Source organism: Peromyscus leucopus, chromosome 16_21, assembly GCF_004664715.2.
Source record: "Peromyscus leucopus breed LL Stock chromosome 16_21, UCI_PerLeu_2.1, whole genome shotgun sequence".
Taxonomy (NCBI): domain Eukaryota; kingdom Metazoa; phylum Chordata; class Mammalia; order Rodentia; family Cricetidae; genus Peromyscus; species Peromyscus leucopus.
In genome coordinates this window covers 69,197,976-69,214,574 of record NC_051084.1, presented here as the reverse complement: position 1 = coordinate 69,214,574, position 16,599 = coordinate 69,197,976, and the positions used below count along the sequence as shown (strand labels likewise).

The following is a 16,599-nucleotide window of genomic DNA, read 5'->3' as shown; positions in this document are numbered from 1 at the left end:
CGACCCAGGACTCAGTACATGCTAGGTACCCTGCCACTTGAGTCACATCCCCAGTCCATGTGTAGACAGGTGCACACGTGTGTCCATGCATAGGGGGTTAGAAGGCCAACCTCAGGGGTTACTGTCCATCTTGAGAAAGTTTTCCACTCTTCTGGAGCTCAATGAATAGGCCAGGCTGTCTGTGAACCCCGCACTGCACAGCTGGGTTATGAGGGCACCCCACCACAGCTAGCCTGAACTTGGGTCCCCACGCTTGTTACTGAGTTACCTCCTCAGCCCCAGCTTGTCTTCTGCTTCAGTTCCGCCTTGGGGCAGGCGCTGTGTCACTGGCTGGGCGTGGTGGTGCACGCTTCCAATCAGTGCTTGGGAGGTTGAGGTCTCTGTTAGAGGCCAGCCTGGGCATGCAGGGAGTCCTAGGCCAACCAACAGCTAGCTATACATGGAGACCCTACCTCAGGTAAAAAGTCCACCACTGGTCTGACCACCCGTGGCTTCTCCAAATCCTTCCTCACAGCCTGGCATTCCCTGGCTGTTCCTTCAGCTCAAACACCTCTCAGATTTCCTCAAGGCTCGAACCCTTACCTTCCAGCTAAGTCACCTGGTCACAGTGACGCAGTGAGGCCACACTCCTGTCCTCCTGTGCCCCTTTCTTTCCTTTTTCACTGACCACCCCCTCCCCCCCCCGTCACCCCCTTTCTGCCCTCCCCCGGAAGCAGGTCCCACAAGGGGAGAAGCTGTTCTGCCTGGTGCCTGTCACCGCCAGCTGACCAGGCCCTGCTGCTCAAAGTATCAGCAAGCCATCCTGGCCTCACTTCAACGACACAGGATTTTCACAAGACATTCTGGAGACCCTTCCTGGTACCCCGTCAATCCTGGCCCACAGACCCCATCTCAACACTCTGGTGGCTGGATGGTCTGGATTTGGGTACCAGATGCCTTTCCACGAGGGTGGGTGGTCAGATTAGTGATGGGGTACACGTCACGCTGAGGAAGGCCACTCTCACATTGCATCTGGGCGTGTGTGTGCATCATCATATATTTGCGGGGGCCCACAGAACGCAGGAATGGGATTTGGGTGATCCTGAAGTTACAGGTGACTGAGACATCACATGGGTGCTGGGAACTAAACTTGGGCCTCCGGAAGAACAGTGAGCACTCTTAATAGCTGAGCACTTTTTTTTTGTTTTGTTTTTTCAAGACAGGGTCTCTCTGTGTAGCTCTGGCTGTCCTAGAACTCACTCTGTAGACCTGGAACTCAGAGATCCACCTGCCTCTGCCTCCTGAGGCACATGCCACTACTGTGAGACCAGGTCACTCTTTTTTAAACAACAAAATCCTCCAGAACTTACAATCTTCTGTAAAATACTTTAAATTTTTTTTTTTATTATTTTGTGTGTGTGAGTGCTTTGCCTGCATGTATGTCTGTGTATTATATGCATGCCCGGTGCCTGAGGAGGTGGGAGCCTCCATGTGGATGCTGGGAATCGAACCCAGGTCCTTTCCAGGAACAAGTGCTTTCTGTTGATTGTCTGTTTTTGTTTTTCGAGACAGGGTTTCTCTGTGTAGACCTGCCTGTCCTGGAACTCACTCTGTAGACCAGGCTGGCCTTGAACTCACGCAGATCTGCCTGCTTCTGCCTCCCGAATGCTGGGATTAAAGGTGTGTGCCACCACACACGGCTGGAACAAGTGCTCTTAACCACTGAGCCAACTCTCCAGCCCCACGAAATACCTTTAATAGGCACCCTCAGCTACAACAGCCCAGGTCGTCACATTTGTTGGGGTGGCTGCTTCTCAGTCCTCTTCTGTTTCCTCTAGTCTCCTGGTGTCAAGTGGCCCAGGTGTCCCTCTTCGGCCCAGATCCCTGGTCCTCTGCCCCAGCCTCCAGGAAGGCGAGGTGGCTCCATGAGGGCTCCAGATGCTCGCCTCTGATTCCTTCGGGTCCTGGTGGGCCTGGTCAGAGCTGGTTGAGTGCGTAAGCTCGGGCTGTCCCGAGGGCAGCCTCCAGGTCAGCAGTGTGTCCAGTACCCTGGGCTATCACTCGAGAGCCCCAAGCCTTGCCTCCCATGTGGCTGCACACAGCCAGTGCCCAGGCTTCTGCTGTGAAGGTGGCCGTGGCACCCTGGGGGAGAGAATCCGGAGGGGAAGCCATGTGGAGCAGTCTTTACTGCATTCAGCAGACCCCTGGGGATGCAGGCACCAGCAATGAGCGCCCTCTCCCGGGCTGAGCACAGGGTAGGGCATCTGGTGAGGCCACAGGAAAGGGCTGGACTGTTAATATGGATGAAGTGGTGAACACCTGAGACTTCTTTGCAAGGAACTGAGGCCTAAGAGGCAGGTGACTAAGAAATCTCACCATGCCTCCTGGGGAGGGGATAGGGTGTCTTCAGGGACAAGGAGAGATTACTCGATTCCTGTCATAGGTTATCTCCCCTTACACTATATCTCCTGCTTAGAAGGAGTAAGAAGTGGAACCGGAGCTAGGCGGGGACATTTAGGACGGGCTCTCGGGCCCCCTCACCTGGGCCACCTGGCAGGCACAGAGAATGCCGCCCGTGGGCTGGGGGCTGAGCAGCAGCACGGACATGCCGGGGGTCTTTTCACACAGCTGCCGCACCACCTTTACCAGCACCTGCGTGAGGACGACCCGGTGACTTACCATCCCCAGCTGCCCGGGACCTCCCAGTCAGGACCCGGCCTCCTGCAGGCCGCCCCCCCACTCCCCCCCCACACTTCACAGCACTCACTGACAGGGACTCCACCGAGACCGTGTCCACCATCAGAGGCCCCTCTGAGTGCCGCTTCAACAGCTCCTGGGATTTTTCTGCAGCCTGTGGGGCAGGAGGAGCAGCAGAGGGGTCAGGCATGGACATTCGGCTTCTGAACTGAGCTCCGGTCTAATGGGCCCCTCCTTCCCATGCTCTCTCTCCCTCGACAGAGGCCGTCAGTTCCGAGGAGAGCTGGCAGGGGCTCGGGCTGGCGTGGCCTGCTTTCTCGGGTTCCATCTGTGACCTCCTGAGACTGCCTCACCTCTTCTGTTCTGTCACAGGGCCCTACGAAAGCCGCTGAAGGTGAGAGGAAGAGGCCAGATGGCACAGAGGGACTGGGAGGGGACCAGGAGCCCTCAGTCAAGGAGCAGTTAGGGCTGACTGGCATTCGAGTCGGGAGGCTGCCTGTGGGAAGGGCTGGGGGAGAGCTACAGCCGGGCCGAGGCACATGGCTTGGTGATACGGTGCCTGGCGGCAGATCAAGGAGGAAGCTGCCTCCTCTCCCAGTTCTGGAAGCTCCCTAGGGTTAGTGCGGTGATACCCGGGAGTACCAGGCCTGGCTGCGCCTTCTCTCACCTGGCCCTTCTCCAGTTTCCGGACGGCGGTGTTGGCACGGCGCTGCAGCATCTTCAGCGTGGTCTGGAGCTCCTGCCGCTGCCACTGAGGCACCACAGCGGAGTCAGTGACCTACGGGAGAGCCGAGTGTCACCCTTGCCACAGCCTCGGAGGAAGGATGACGGAGCCGGGCAGACCCACCCTGAGGACAAGCGCGGGCCAGTGGAAGGCGAGGGTGGCCCTGACCTCAGTGAGACGTCCTATGTCCTTAGACAGGCGATGGGCCTCTGGCAGGTCCTGGATGCCCCGGCTTAGCCGCTCCCTGGCTGCCTCCACTTCCTGAGCCAGGCTCTGGCCCACCTCTCGGGCCTACAGGAGGGGCAAGAAAGTGAAGGCTCCCAGACGACACTCGCCCTCTCTCAGACGACGACACTCGCCCTCTCCCAGGACGGGGCCTCGTCTCTCACTACAACCAGGGCCATGTCAGAAATGGTTACCAGTTGGGGCCGGTCAAGGCTCCAGTCCTAAATCAACAGCTGCCAGCTGCCAGCAGCTGCTACAGCCGCAGCAGTGAGTGGACAGGGATGCTGGCTATGCCACTGGGCATCCCCGAGCCTGGGTGTCAGCTGTGTGTCCCCTCACCCCCCACAGTCAAGTCTCCAGGGCTTCTAGCATTCTGACCTGCTGGGCCTGCTCCCCAGTGACAGCCAGTAGGCGAGTGATGCCCTTGACCAGCTGCCGATCCCCAATGATCACCAGGTCCCCCACGGCCCCGGTGCGTAGCAGGTGCCTGTAAGGAAGGCGAAGAAGTGGGTGGCGGTGGAGAGAAGGGACAAGTCTGAGCCCAGAGCGAGGGCTGGTGGCCGCGGCGATTAGGGAAGGGTGAGGATCCGGGGGTCCAGGGCCAGGGCGGCGGCGGCGACTCACGTGCCACAGCAGAGCTCCACCGAAGTCCGCAGTGCAGCCTGGGAGGCCGGTGCCAGCGCCTGGGCCACAGGGACGCCCACCGACACCACCCGCACGGGGTCTGGGTACACCTGGGGGAAGGTGGGACGGGGCTCTCAGCGGCCTGTGAAGGATGGGGAGCCCTGCGGGGGTCACCCTCCTACCGCTCACCTCATCCAGGGAGCGGAGTCCGGGCACGTGAGCGGTGTGTGCCAGGGGCACCTCCTCCACGTACACGGCCTCATCCTGCCCCACAGCCTCCTGCACGTGGCTCTCTACCGTCCGGAGCTGCTCTGCGGTCAGTGGGGCCTGGGGCGGGGCAGGGAAACAAAGCCATAGGAACCGGTTTGGAAACTGCTGTCCATGAAAGGGGAAGTGATGTCCCCACAGGGAACAGGAAGGTGAGGAGTGGCCAGAGGTGACAGGTAGTGTCACCAGGGGTCTTGCTGAGGTGAGGTTCCACAACCCACTTCCCGTTTGTCTTGCAGTACGCCGTTTCCCACAATGGCCGTCTCACCTGGGTGGCCACGTCGAAGCGCAGCCGCTCAGGGTTGAGATGGGAGCCCCGCTGCTCGGCGGTGGGTCCGAGGGTCTGGCGAAGTGCCCAGCTCAGCAGGTGGGTGGCCGTGTGCTTCACCATGCATCCCATTCGCCAGGCCTGCAACACTTTTGTCACCCAGGGCCCTGGGGGAGGGTAGGAGCGGCCAGGGAGAGGGGATGCAGGCTATGTAGAGCAGCCGGGCTAGGGAAGGGCCTTACCTTATCCACGTACAGCTGCACTTGATCCCCCACCTCTAAGCACTCGGGGGCCACTGCCTCATGCAGGATGAAGCCCCCACAGACCTGGGCCCGGGCCACAGGGAACAGTACATCCTGGGGAGAACATGGCCAAGACGCCACAATGACGGCCTGCAGCCATCCCTCCACTGGCCTGCCTGCCCCCAGCCTCACTTTTCCCTCCCACAGAAGTCAGCGTGCGGTGCTGGATGCTCACCTGCTGACCTGTACGGACAAAGTAGCCACGATCTGAAGCCTGACCCCCTTGTTCAGCGTAGAAGTTGGTTCTGTCCAGCAGGAGGCCACAGCGCTGGCCTGCCCCCACAGAGGTCACAGCCGTCCCATCCTCTGAATACAGCTGTAGCACTCGGGCCTCACAGAGGCCAAATTCTGCCAGAGGCATAAGGATGCTCAGCGTTGGGGCCTGGGGATGTGATGGGTTTGGGATCGGAGGCAAAGGCATCTGACTGCAGAGGGTGAAGTGGGGAAGGCATTTCTAGATGAAAGAGGCAGCGACCCCTGCTGGGGAGTCTGGGGAATGCAAGAAGCTGGTGGCTACCATTTCTCTCCTTCCCAGTCAAGGTCAGGTAAGGGTGGGACTGACTACCAGCCGGGGTCCAGGCTCTCACCATAATCCCCGTTGGGTCGAAGAGAGTAGTTATACTTGGGGCTGTCATCAGTTGGGGGTACCCCATGACGGTGCAGCTCCTCCAGTGCGTGGACATCAAGGCGCAGTCCTTCCTCCGGAACTGGCTCTGCCTGCTGGGCTCGGTGCTGCAGGACAAGTGTGTGTGTGTGCGTGCGTGTGCGTGTGCGTGTGTGTGTGTGTAATGGGGGGCAGGTGCAGAGAAAACACCACGGGATGGGAACTGAGCCTATGAAAGCCCTGTCTCTGTGGACCCTGTAGGTCTTCGTGGAATAAGACCTAAGGGGCTTTGCTGGCTTCTAGAAGGCCATCTTAGGTAGCTGGTAACCAGACATCACAGGCGCCCTGGGGTCAGGTCTCCTTGGCCACAACCACCCCTGGGGACCCTCTCTCTAGGACACTGTATTGGTCTCCTCTCTTCCGCTCCTGTTTGGTCCCTGGGGCTGAGGTTCCTCTCTACAGACCGAGTAGGGCTGAGGTTCCGTCCCCTCTCCCATGGAGATGGTGGGAAAGACCCCACCTCAGCTTCCAATCCTATGACTGACTAATTCTTGGCCCAGTTCAGGCCTGAGAAAGGGACTGCTGGGTCACCAGAGTCCAGCAGCCTGTACCTGAGCCTCCTTCTGGGCTAGCTCTTCCAGTCCCACAGCATCCAGCTGCACCCCCTTTTCCTCCAGCATTAACTCCACCAGGTCCAGCGGAATCCCCAGGTTTCCAGACAGTGACAATGACCAGGCCACCTCAGCTGAGGAAAGAGAACAGAGTGCTGAGGGGGGGGGCAGATTAAAGGGGGGGGAGGAAGTGGGCGGGCTCAGGCTTTCTCAGCTACACAAACCTACCAGTGCCCCCAACCCCAGACTAGGTCCTCTCGGGTGAGGAGCCATCTAGCTTCAGGCTCCAAGGTCAAGCAAGGGTGGCCTAACACACTCCCAAGACACATGGCATTCTGGTGGTCTCAGTTTAAGTATGAACTGCCTTGGAAACGGGATGGGAGAGAGGGCGGCCTCTGTGTGGTCAGGTCAAGCACCTGCAACAAACTTCTGGCAGAAGTTGGGGGCCCTGGCGGGCTGAAAGCTGCTGCCTCTGCTCACTCTGGTGGGCCTGAGAGCCCCTTGGCTTTGGCTAGGCTCCCAGCTCACCAGGGAACAAATCAGAAGGCCCCAAGCGCTTGACGGTGCGGTCGATGATCCGACGGCCTCGCTGCAGGGAGGCTAGGAAGGCTGCCTCGTCCTCCGACACCAGGCTGGCTATCTGAACCAAGGCAGGGCAGAGTGGAGCTGGGTTTCCTTGGAAACAGGCTTCTCCCTACAGCTCCGGGGCAGCCTCGGCCTCCCCACGCGAATCAGTACCTGGACTGAGTTCTTCTCAAGTTCTGGATAGGCGGCTCCCTAGGGGTGAAGGGGTGTGGAGAAGGTAAATGGCCCACCCAGGAGGCTAAGATGCTCTGAGAACTGGGAGGGACTCAGACGGGGAAGTGGTTTCCCAGTGGGGCAGGCATATAAGTGGAAGGGAACCCCAAGGTCAAAGGTCTAGTAGCCTGAGGTCTCCCTGCTTTTTGTGAGCAAGACCAGCTTTCTCAGCCTCCTTGATGGGGTGCAGGACTGGACAGTGAGGGGGGGACACGGTCGGGGCTCAGTGTTAGGCTCCCAGGGCCCAGGAGGCATGCAGAAAGGAGGCTCTGTGCTTACCAATGTCTCCACCACCACTGGCACCAGGCTGCCCAGAAAGCCAGGCGGCGCCCGCAAGACCTCTGTGGAGAAGCGCACAGCGCGACGGAGAATCCGGCGAAGAACTAGCCTAGAGGGGTTCACAGCCCAGGTATGAACCCCTCGCGTCACGTGACCAGCAATATGGGGAGTGGGGTGCGTCCTCTATTCCTTCTGAGCCCTTGACCTCATTTTACCTCCCCATCCCCTCCCCGCTAGCCCGGCCACTCCCGGGGCGCCTGCCCGGCCACTCACGGGGCGCCTGACATCCCTGGGTAGACACCATCGGCGATGCAGACACTGAGCGTGCGGAGGTGGTCGGCTACGACTCGGTATGCCGTGTCTATGCGGCCCTCGTCTGCTGCCCCTACCCGGCCAGAGTAAGGGGGCGCGCCGCAGCCCTGAAGAGCAGGAGGACAGACGTAGGTGCCAGCTCTGCCCGCCCCAGGCAGGTGCCGGCTCTGCCCGCCCCAGGCAGGTGCCTGTCTCTGCCCTAAAGCAGATCACATCCTGTCAGGACACAGTCCGAGGATGGAGTCGTGGGAGAATTCTGAGTGCTTTCCAGAAAACTCCAGGAAAACAAGTCTTGTGACCTCAGTTTCTTCAAAACGCAGAATTGTTCTTGGAATGTGTTTTCAGGTTCATCCAAGGTGTGGCAGGTAGGAGTGAGTTGACTTCAGCTGTTGTTATTTATATGCCTCTGTGGAAAACCATGTTTTTGCCATGTGTGGCTTGTTCTTATACAGCGTGACTCTTCTTAACCCTCCAAATATAAACTGTCTGATGCTCTGAATAAAATTGGCTATTGCATGAGACTTCAGTCGGCCAGGTTCGTGCCACCAACTAGAGTGGTAACAACATCCAGAATGACCTTCCTAGCACTTGGGAGACAGAAGCAGGTGGATCTGGGTAAGTTTGAGGCCAGCCTGGTCCACAGAGCTAGTTTCAGGACAGCCAGGGCTACACAGAGAAAAATCCTGTCTCAAAAAACAAAAAACAAAAAACAAAAAAACAAAAAACCAAGCAGGGCGGTGGTGGCGCACGCCTTTAATTCCAGCACTCGGGAGGCAGAGGCAGGTGAATCTCTGTGAGTTCAAGGCCAGCCTGGTCTACAGAGCGAGTTCCAGGATAGGCACCAAAACTACACAGAGAAACCCTGTCTTGAAAAATCCAAATAATAAATAAATAAATAAGAATAAAAGCTCTATGAGACCACTAGCTCCTTAGGTGCAGATTGAAGTCTGGACCAGGCTGGTGTGACTCCATGCTTGCCCCTCCATTCATCCTAGAGGTAGGGTCAGGGGCCAGGGAGTGGAGTGGGGGAAGCTGGTATACACTTACTTAAATGTGCCGCGGTGGGCCACTTAATCTGCCCAGCTCCGAACGTACTCGGGTACAGGCTTGTATTAGACGTCCAGCCACTCACAATGCTGCTTAAGCCACGCCCCCAAACCAACCGCTGACCTTTGTGGGTCTCTTCCTGTGACCTCTGTGAGGTGTCTCATCTGCCTGTGTCTCGTCTCCGGCCACCGCCTAAGCTGCACCCTACCCCGGCTTTTGCCTGGATTGGTGACAGGGCAGTGCTTTTGGCTCTCAGTGTCATCTGGCTCCAGCTCGTCCTCCACAGCACCAGAACTGCTCTATGGGGTAGGGGGTGCCGGGGAGAGGGCGCAATGGGGGGGGGTGCCGGGGAGATGGCACAGTCGGGGGTGCCGGGGATATGGCGCAGTCAGGGGTGCTGGGGAGATGGCACAGTCGGGGGGGGGGTGCCGGGGAGATGGCGCAGTCGGGGGGTGCCGGGGAGATGGCGCAGTCGGGGGGTGCCAGGGAGAGGGCGCAGTCGGAAAAGTGTTTGCCCCACAAGCATGAGGACCTGCGTTTGATTTCTACAACCCATGCGGAATTGCTGCCACAGTGGCATAGGCTTGTCATCCCAAAGCTGGGGAGGCAGAGACAGGAGGATGCCTGAGGCTTGACGGCCTGCTGCAGCCGTTGCCTAATTGGTGAGCTACAAGCCAATAACATACCCTATCTCAAAGAAGGCAGACATCGTTCCTGAAGAGGACATCCAAGGTTGTCATCTGGACGGATGGACACACACGCACGCACACATACACATACGCACACGCACGCACAGACACACACACACACACACACACACACACACGCACGCACGCACACGGCAATGGGGCTGAGGCGGAGACGGCTCACCTGGTGTATGGCGGTGAGCAGTGGAGAGAAGAGGTCAGTGTCATAGGTGGAACATTTGCCCTGCAGCACTGCCACCAGCCTCTCCAGGCCCATTCCTGTGTCCACGTGTCTCTGGGGCAGCGGCTGCAGGCTTCCATTTGCCTCTCTGGCCAGGGAAAGTGTGCAAGGTGAGGCCAGGTGAGTCTGACAGGTGCGAGGCAGGTGCTCAAGGTCAGCAGAAACACGAGGACCCAGGGGCTGAGAGTCCCAGGAACCTGCAGGTTGGTGTCCCCTTCCCCTCCCTACACAAACGAAGATGAGTCCTATCCTTTCTCAAAAAGGTGAACTCTATTCTTCCTCTTGCTTGGGCCTTGTCTGGACCCAGACATGCCTACTAAGCCAGACTCATTGTTTTCAGAGAGGCATGTCAAGACATGTTACAAGAAAATCTTAGTGACCACTAAACTCCAACTCCATTATACGCCAAGAGAGCAGCAGCTAGTGGAAAGTGTCATGGACAGGGACTAGAATTTGATCAGTTTCTATTTTTAAAAGGCATGTGAGCTCAGCTCGGGACTAATGTCAGCTTCAGCCGCCATTACCTGTTGTGTTGCATGAAGACCAGATTCCAGAGCTCTACCAGCTGGGGGGCTCCCGCCCCCCCAGCCAGATCGTAGTGGATCTCAGTACAAGGCCCGCAGGGCCCGGTGTCCCCCATCTCCCAGAAGTTCTCCTGCAGTCCGAAGGAAAGCATGCGGCTGGCGGGCACTCTGGGGAGAAGGCCAGGAAAGCGGTGGAACATGGGCAGGTTTAGAGGCTGGCACCTCCCCTGCTCCCAGCCTCCTACCCAAGCCCAGCTCGGGAAGAGGGGTCCTAGCGCTCGCCCGCAGCATGCTCACACCTGCTGAACTCTGAGGATTTGTACCGATAGTCTGCTTCCCAGTCCTCCTCCTGCCTGGGGTGGGCAGGAGGAAGGGGGCCAACTCACCCCAAGCTAAGCCAGATGTCTCTGGTCTCCAGGTCTGGGTCCAGCCCTGTCTTGGAGTCACCACCAAAGTAGGAGACCCATAACCTGTCCTCAGGGATGCCATAGACCTGAGTCAGCAGCTCCCAGGCCATGCTACAAGCCTCTTCCTGCAGGGCAAACCAGGGTGGAGAGATTCTCCAGTCAGGTCACGGGAGTTCATGAATCCAGACAAAACCATGCTCACTACCCACCCTCTGCTCAGACCAAGTCATGTCCATTTCTGAGTTCTTCCTGCCCAGAAAGTGTCTCCATTCTTAAAAAGCCCGCCTCCTTTCTGTCCCAGGTGAGTTCTATCTCCTCCACAGACTCCTCGCCCCACCACCCTGACCTGGGGACTTTACGTCCAGTGACCATGCCAGCATTGCTGTCTGGCCGTCTGTTCATCTAACTTTTCAGCAGCCTTCGGGCAGGTGACACAGTCCCTTCCTTCACTCAGGGAAGTGAGCCACATTCCTTCCCATTCTGTGTCTGCGTGTGCGCGTTGGGAAGTCAGCACATTTGCACACACATTAGGTGTGGGTATGCACGTGTAGAAGTCAAAGGACAACTATGGGAACTATGGGTGACTGTACTCAGGTGCTTCCCACTTTTTGTTTGAGACAGGGTCTCTCATTCGCTTGGAACTTTGAACGCAGGCCAGACGAGCTCGCCTGTGAACTTCCAAGGATCCGCTTGTCTCCATCTCCCATCGGGAAGCTCCAGAATGATAGCTCACACTATAACTGGCCTTCACTCGTTATGTGAGTTCCGGGGGACCCACAAGCACTTTTACCAACCAAGCCATCTTTCCCTCTCCCCACACACCCCTTGTCCAGCACTTGGCCACAGTATCCAGCATGAGGGTTCAAAGAATGAACTCTACAGCTCCCTGGAAACTCACCTTAAAATATTCACCCCCAAAAGCCCAATTGCCAAGCATCTCAAAGAAGGTATGATGCGAGAGGTCTCGGCCCACGTCCTCCAGGTCATTGTGGCGCCCTCCGGCCCGCACACATTTCTGGCTATTAGCAACACGTCGGAAGGCTGCCATCTCACTTCGTGGGTCCACTGTGCCCAGGAAGATGGGCTTGAACTGGAAGCACAGACAAATGGGGGAGTTCTTTAGTTCCTTAGCAGAAGGTTAAAGCGGGGCGTGATGAAGATGGCTGTTCAAACTCGAGGTTACTTGGGACCCCGAGAGTGCAATGTGGTCTTGGCCCGGGGCACCCCAGGATCTCAGGGAGGCTTCTCTGGTGTATGGGAAGCAGAGAAGAGGCGAATAAATCGAAACCAAAGACCTCTGCCTAGTAAAAGTGGCAAAGTTTAAGAAGTGGTTGGAGAGAGTCAAAGAACGTAGCAGGCGTGCAATAAACTTCTACTTAGTGGATGAGTTCTATTTAGTCTTCCACTCGGAGCCTGACCCTCGGGGCTCCACACTTGCTGTCCAGGGATAATAAACTTCATCTCTGCCCTCAAGTCTCCAAACTAATTCCCCCAGACCTAACCAGGCCCCCAATCATTTCACCCAGCGCCTCTCCCACAAGAGCTCTGGGTTCCGCCCCTCGCTGCTCTGGCCCAATCCCGACGCCCCCTTCTCAGGCAAGCGCCCGAGCCCCGCCCCCGAGTGGCGAGGCCCCGCCCCCACCTGGTTCATGCCGGCGTTGACGAAAAGCAGGCTGTGGTCGCCGCGCGGCCTCACGGAAGCGGAGGGCACCAGCCGGTGGCCGTGGCGATCCCGGAAGAAGCTCAGGAAGGCGTCCCGCACGGCCGCTCCGTGGGGTGGGCGGGACTCGGTTGAGAACTGCTGCCATGGGCACGACCTCCGGATGGCTCGCCGCAGCCTCCCGGCGGCAGCAGCCACCGACGCCGCCATCTTAGCTCCGGGCAATGGCTTCGCAGGGTCCAAGAGTGACGCATGAAAGGAAGCCTAGTGTTTCCTACAGCGGCCCCTGGCGGGTGGAAGACTTAGGGGGCGAGCATCAGCTTTCTGGTGGAAATGATTCTGCAAGAAGTACATCCCCCCTCCTCCCCAGCGAGCAAGCGGTCCAACATATCACTTTGCACACAGTAGTCCCTTAATCCATCCAGCATTAAACCGATATTCATAAAAAGATCATTATGTGGCTTTATTTTGAACGTTAGTAACAAGATAGACACAATGAATGCCTCAGCTCCCAAAATCTATATTCTGGTAGTAATGGTTGTTACGTTATTGATTTTGTTGGGTTGCTAAGAACAGGTGTGGATGCCATTCCGTGCGTGGGTCGTGTGGTTTGTGCTGTTCCAGGCCGAAGAGTGCCAAGGGATCCTGAGTATTCAAGAGGCGGTCAATAAGAGCAGAATCCTGAGTTGAGTGCCAAGCACCGCTCTGGACCTGGCCATTTCCTCCTCTGCCCTCGGTTTTGGAGAGAGCCACTTTGTCCTTAGGGACTGAAGCAGGCTCTTTCGGAGCCAGAGCCTGGTGGAGACACAGAAGCCAAACTACATCTGCCCCGTTATTAATTGCATAATGACATTTGGTCTTTTAATTTGCCTGGGGATGAGAGAATTCAGGTCGCCAGGTCAGGACCAAGCTGTTGGCTGAAAGCTGCGGCAATGGCCTCCCATAACCTCCCAAGGTCCTAAGGTTTTGTGTGTTTTGCTGAGGGTAAGGGATACCTGTCCCCCAGACCCAGTGCCCTTGACTTCCTTTCCATGGTGACAGCAGTAACTGAGAGGCCCACAGACCCTGCTGGTGCAGCTGGACAGCTGGACAGCTCAGGGGCTTCTCATGATGACCTTGGCCTTCAGTCTGGGAAATGAAGCAGATCTGGAGAGAGAAAGGGATTTGCCGAGTTTCAGAGTCAAAAGAGGCAACAGAACCGAGGCTGTTGTGGTCAGAAAGATGGCCTTGGCCACCCAGGGGGCTCTTTTGGCCCACAGTCTTCCGGTGTTATTTGAATCTTTTGAAGTACACTTTCCTCGCAGGGAAAGCACAGTCTATTTTGGACTTGAGTTTCTATAGCAATAATGAAGTCTGAGGAGCCTGTCATATCTACCCCATGCTCCTCTGGTTTTCTCCCTTTTCCATGTAGGTTAAAGGTATTGTTTTGGTTTCCCTCAGTGTTTTTGGAACAGATGGGGATTTCTAAGATCGGTGACCTTGAAAAAGACTGAACTCCTTTCCTGACACTGCTTTCCAGATAGAGCAGCTCCTCGATCTAGCTCTGAATTTACCCACAGTCATTGTGCTATAGAAGGGAAACTGTACTTTAGAATGACCTGGATCTAGTGTGGCACTAGAATTTTAAAAATTAGCTTTATTGAGCTGGCATAGTGGCTCACACCTTTAATCCCAGCACTGGAAAGGCAGAGGTATGTGGATCTTTGTGAGTTCAAGGCCAGCCTAATCTACATACAGAGTTCCAGGACTTCCAGAGCTACATAGAGAGACCCAAAGGCATGCACCACCACTCCCTGTCTCAAATAAAAAAAAAAATAGCTTTATTAGTGAATGAAAAAAAGAAAAAGAAAGTTTATTGTAGGTATGAGGGAGAGCAGAGCCAGAGGCAGAGACATCTGGGAGAGTCCAGAGAGAACATGACCCTGTGCCAGACTATGAGAGGAGAGGGGGAGGGGAGAGAGGAGAGCTAGGGGACCAGGAGAGGGCCGGAGAGATGGCTCAGAAGTTAAGAGCACTAGCTGCTCTTCCAGAGGTCCTGAGTTCAATTCCCAGCAACCACATGACGGCTCACAACCATCTGTAATGAGATCTGGTGCCCTCTTCTGGCCTGCAGACATACATGCAGGCAGAACACTTTATATAATAAATAAATCTTAAAAAAAAAAAAAAAAAAAAGGCCAGGAGAGTAAAGCGTAAACAGAAAAAGCCCAGATAACCAAAATGCCTGGATTATATAGGGAAGGGCAGCTGGGGGAAGGGCAGCTCAGCCCCTGGGCTGGAGCAATTTAGGATAGGGGGTGGGGTATGCCAGCCACACCCTGTAACAGGTAGGGCCAGAGGATGCTGGGAGATATGTTAAATAGACACCTCAGTTAGCCATTTGTCCCGAGCTTGAGACCTAATAATTGGGGCTTTGCCTAGCATCTAATGAACTACATAAACTGGGCACTCTGAAGTACATCTGTAATCCCAGCATTCCAGAGGCAGACGCAGAGGGATGGGAAGTTCAAGGTCATCCTCAGCTACACAGACAGTTTGAGTCCAGCCTGGGAGAAATATCCTGTCTCAACAAGCAAAGAAAAAAATATTTCCCCCCCCCCAAAGACAAGGTTTCTTTGTGTTGCCCAGGCTATCCTAGAACTCTCTCTGTAGACCAGGCTGGCCTCGAACTCAAAGAGATCTGACTGCCTCTGCCTCCTGAGTGCTGGGATCAAAGGCGTGCGCCACCACCGCCTGGCCAAAAAAAAAAAAATAATAATAATTCTATTGACCTAAAACTTGAGACTAGAGTGGCGGTTCAGAGGGCAAAGTGTTTGCCAAGCAAAGGTGAAGATGTGAGTTCAAATCCTCAGAACCCACGTAGGGCCAGGCAGATGTGCGCATCTTCCCAGCGTTCCTACGTTGGGATGGAATGCAGACTCAGGCTTCCCAGAAGCTCATGGGCCAGCCAGAGTAAAAGCTCTGCAGTAGGGTCAGCAAAGACACCCTACCTCAGAGGTGGAAGGCAAGGACCAACACCCTAGGTTGTCCTCACACCTCTACACTTGTGTGTGCACAGACACATGTTCACACTCATCACACACCCAGGAAAATCCACACCACACATACAGTTCACCTACGTAGAGAGAACAAAGCTTTTAGCATGTCCGCAGCCATTGCTTTAGAAAACAGTCTTGCACTCTTGAGCAGTAAGTACCCTTAGAAACTTCTTGACCAGTACCCTTAGAAACCAGTCTTGCATTCTTTAACCAGAACCCTCCGGTCCTTTCTTCTCTCCTAGCTCCAGGTAGCCATCAATCCGTTTTTTTGTCTTTATATAGATCGGCCTGCTGTGGACATTTCTATCAATAACTTCATTTATGTGTGGCCTTTTGTGGATGGCTTCTTTTTTTTTTTTGGTTTTTCGAGACAGGGTTTCTCTGTGTAGCTTTGCGCCTTTCCTGGAACTCACTTGGTAGCCCAGGCTGGCCTCGAACTCACAAAGATCCTCCTGCCTCTGCCTCCCGAGTGCTGGGATTAAAGGCGTGCGCCACCACCGCCCGGCAGGATGGCTTCTTTTTAAAAAGATTTATTGTTTTAAAAATTACATGTGCATTCATGCAAGTGTGTGTGTGTGTGTGTGTGTGTGTGTGTGTGTGTGTGTGCGTGTACCCATGTGAGTGCCCGTGTCTGTGGAAGTCAGAGGTTTTCAATTCCCTTGAGCTGGAGGCATTACAGGCAGTAGTGAGCCTCCTGGTTGGGTGCTGGGAACCCGAATTCTGGTCTTCTGGAAGAAGCACATGTGAGGGCTAAAGTTAACTTGTAGGTCCCACTTGCCCAAGGACAGACAACTTCCTGGAACGCTGAGAGCTGTTGTTCTTGTACGATAACAAGTCACGTGATTTCCCTTTGATAAACAAGGTTGCTTGCCCCAGTTGCACAGGATGTGCTTGATCACATATAGGCAGGAGGTATGTAGGCAGGAGGTATGTAGGCAGGAGGTATGTAGGCAGGAGGTATGTAGGCAGGAGGTACGGCAGGATGTTTGCTTGCCCCCCAATACGATGAAGGTGGGAAGTCCTGTAGCCTTGTGAGTTTGGACCTTGACCGACCTAATTTAGCACCACCGTTTCTCTGGGAATCCCAGGTATGGACCCTGCCAGTGTCCACCTTTCTGGCTAGTATTTAATAAAGCTTGCTTTCATTGGATAATTGTGGAACTGGTCTTTCTCCTTGCAATTCTCAGGTTTAACACACATTCCTAATCCTGAGCTCTTCTCCCAGCCCTCGCCACTGGCCTCTTTCATTTAATGTTTTGAGGATCATTCATGGGGAGCATGTATCATGGATCATTTTTCTATTTGA

The 16,599-nt window shown here is 55.7% G+C and overlaps 1 protein-coding gene across 1 annotated transcript; it reads right to left on the bottom strand.

Moving 5' to 3' along the window:
• Positions 1-1,711: 1,711 nt before the first annotated feature.
• Positions 1,712-12,509, bottom strand: Aars2 (alanyl-tRNA synthetase 2, mitochondrial). Its single transcript, XM_028890711.2, has 22 exons — positions 12,238-12,509; positions 11,494-11,685; positions 10,575-10,720; positions 10,189-10,356; positions 9,608-9,752; positions 7,652-7,797; positions 7,379-7,487; positions 7,040-7,078; positions 6,830-6,941; positions 6,302-6,435; positions 5,674-5,818; positions 5,262-5,434; positions 5,027-5,140; positions 4,785-4,925; positions 4,439-4,576; positions 4,250-4,359; positions 4,004-4,112; positions 3,569-3,691; positions 3,344-3,454; positions 2,747-2,830; positions 2,521-2,631; positions 1,712-2,121 (listed from the first exon to the last, which is right to left on the bottom strand). The coding sequence occupies exons 1-22, from the start codon at positions 12,463-12,465 to the stop codon at positions 1,957-1,959; spliced, it is 2,943 nt and encodes a 980-aa protein (XP_028746544.1). The 5' UTR covers positions 12,466-12,509; the 3' UTR covers positions 1,712-1,956.
• Between the last annotated feature and the right edge of the window lie 4,090 nt (positions 12,510-16,599).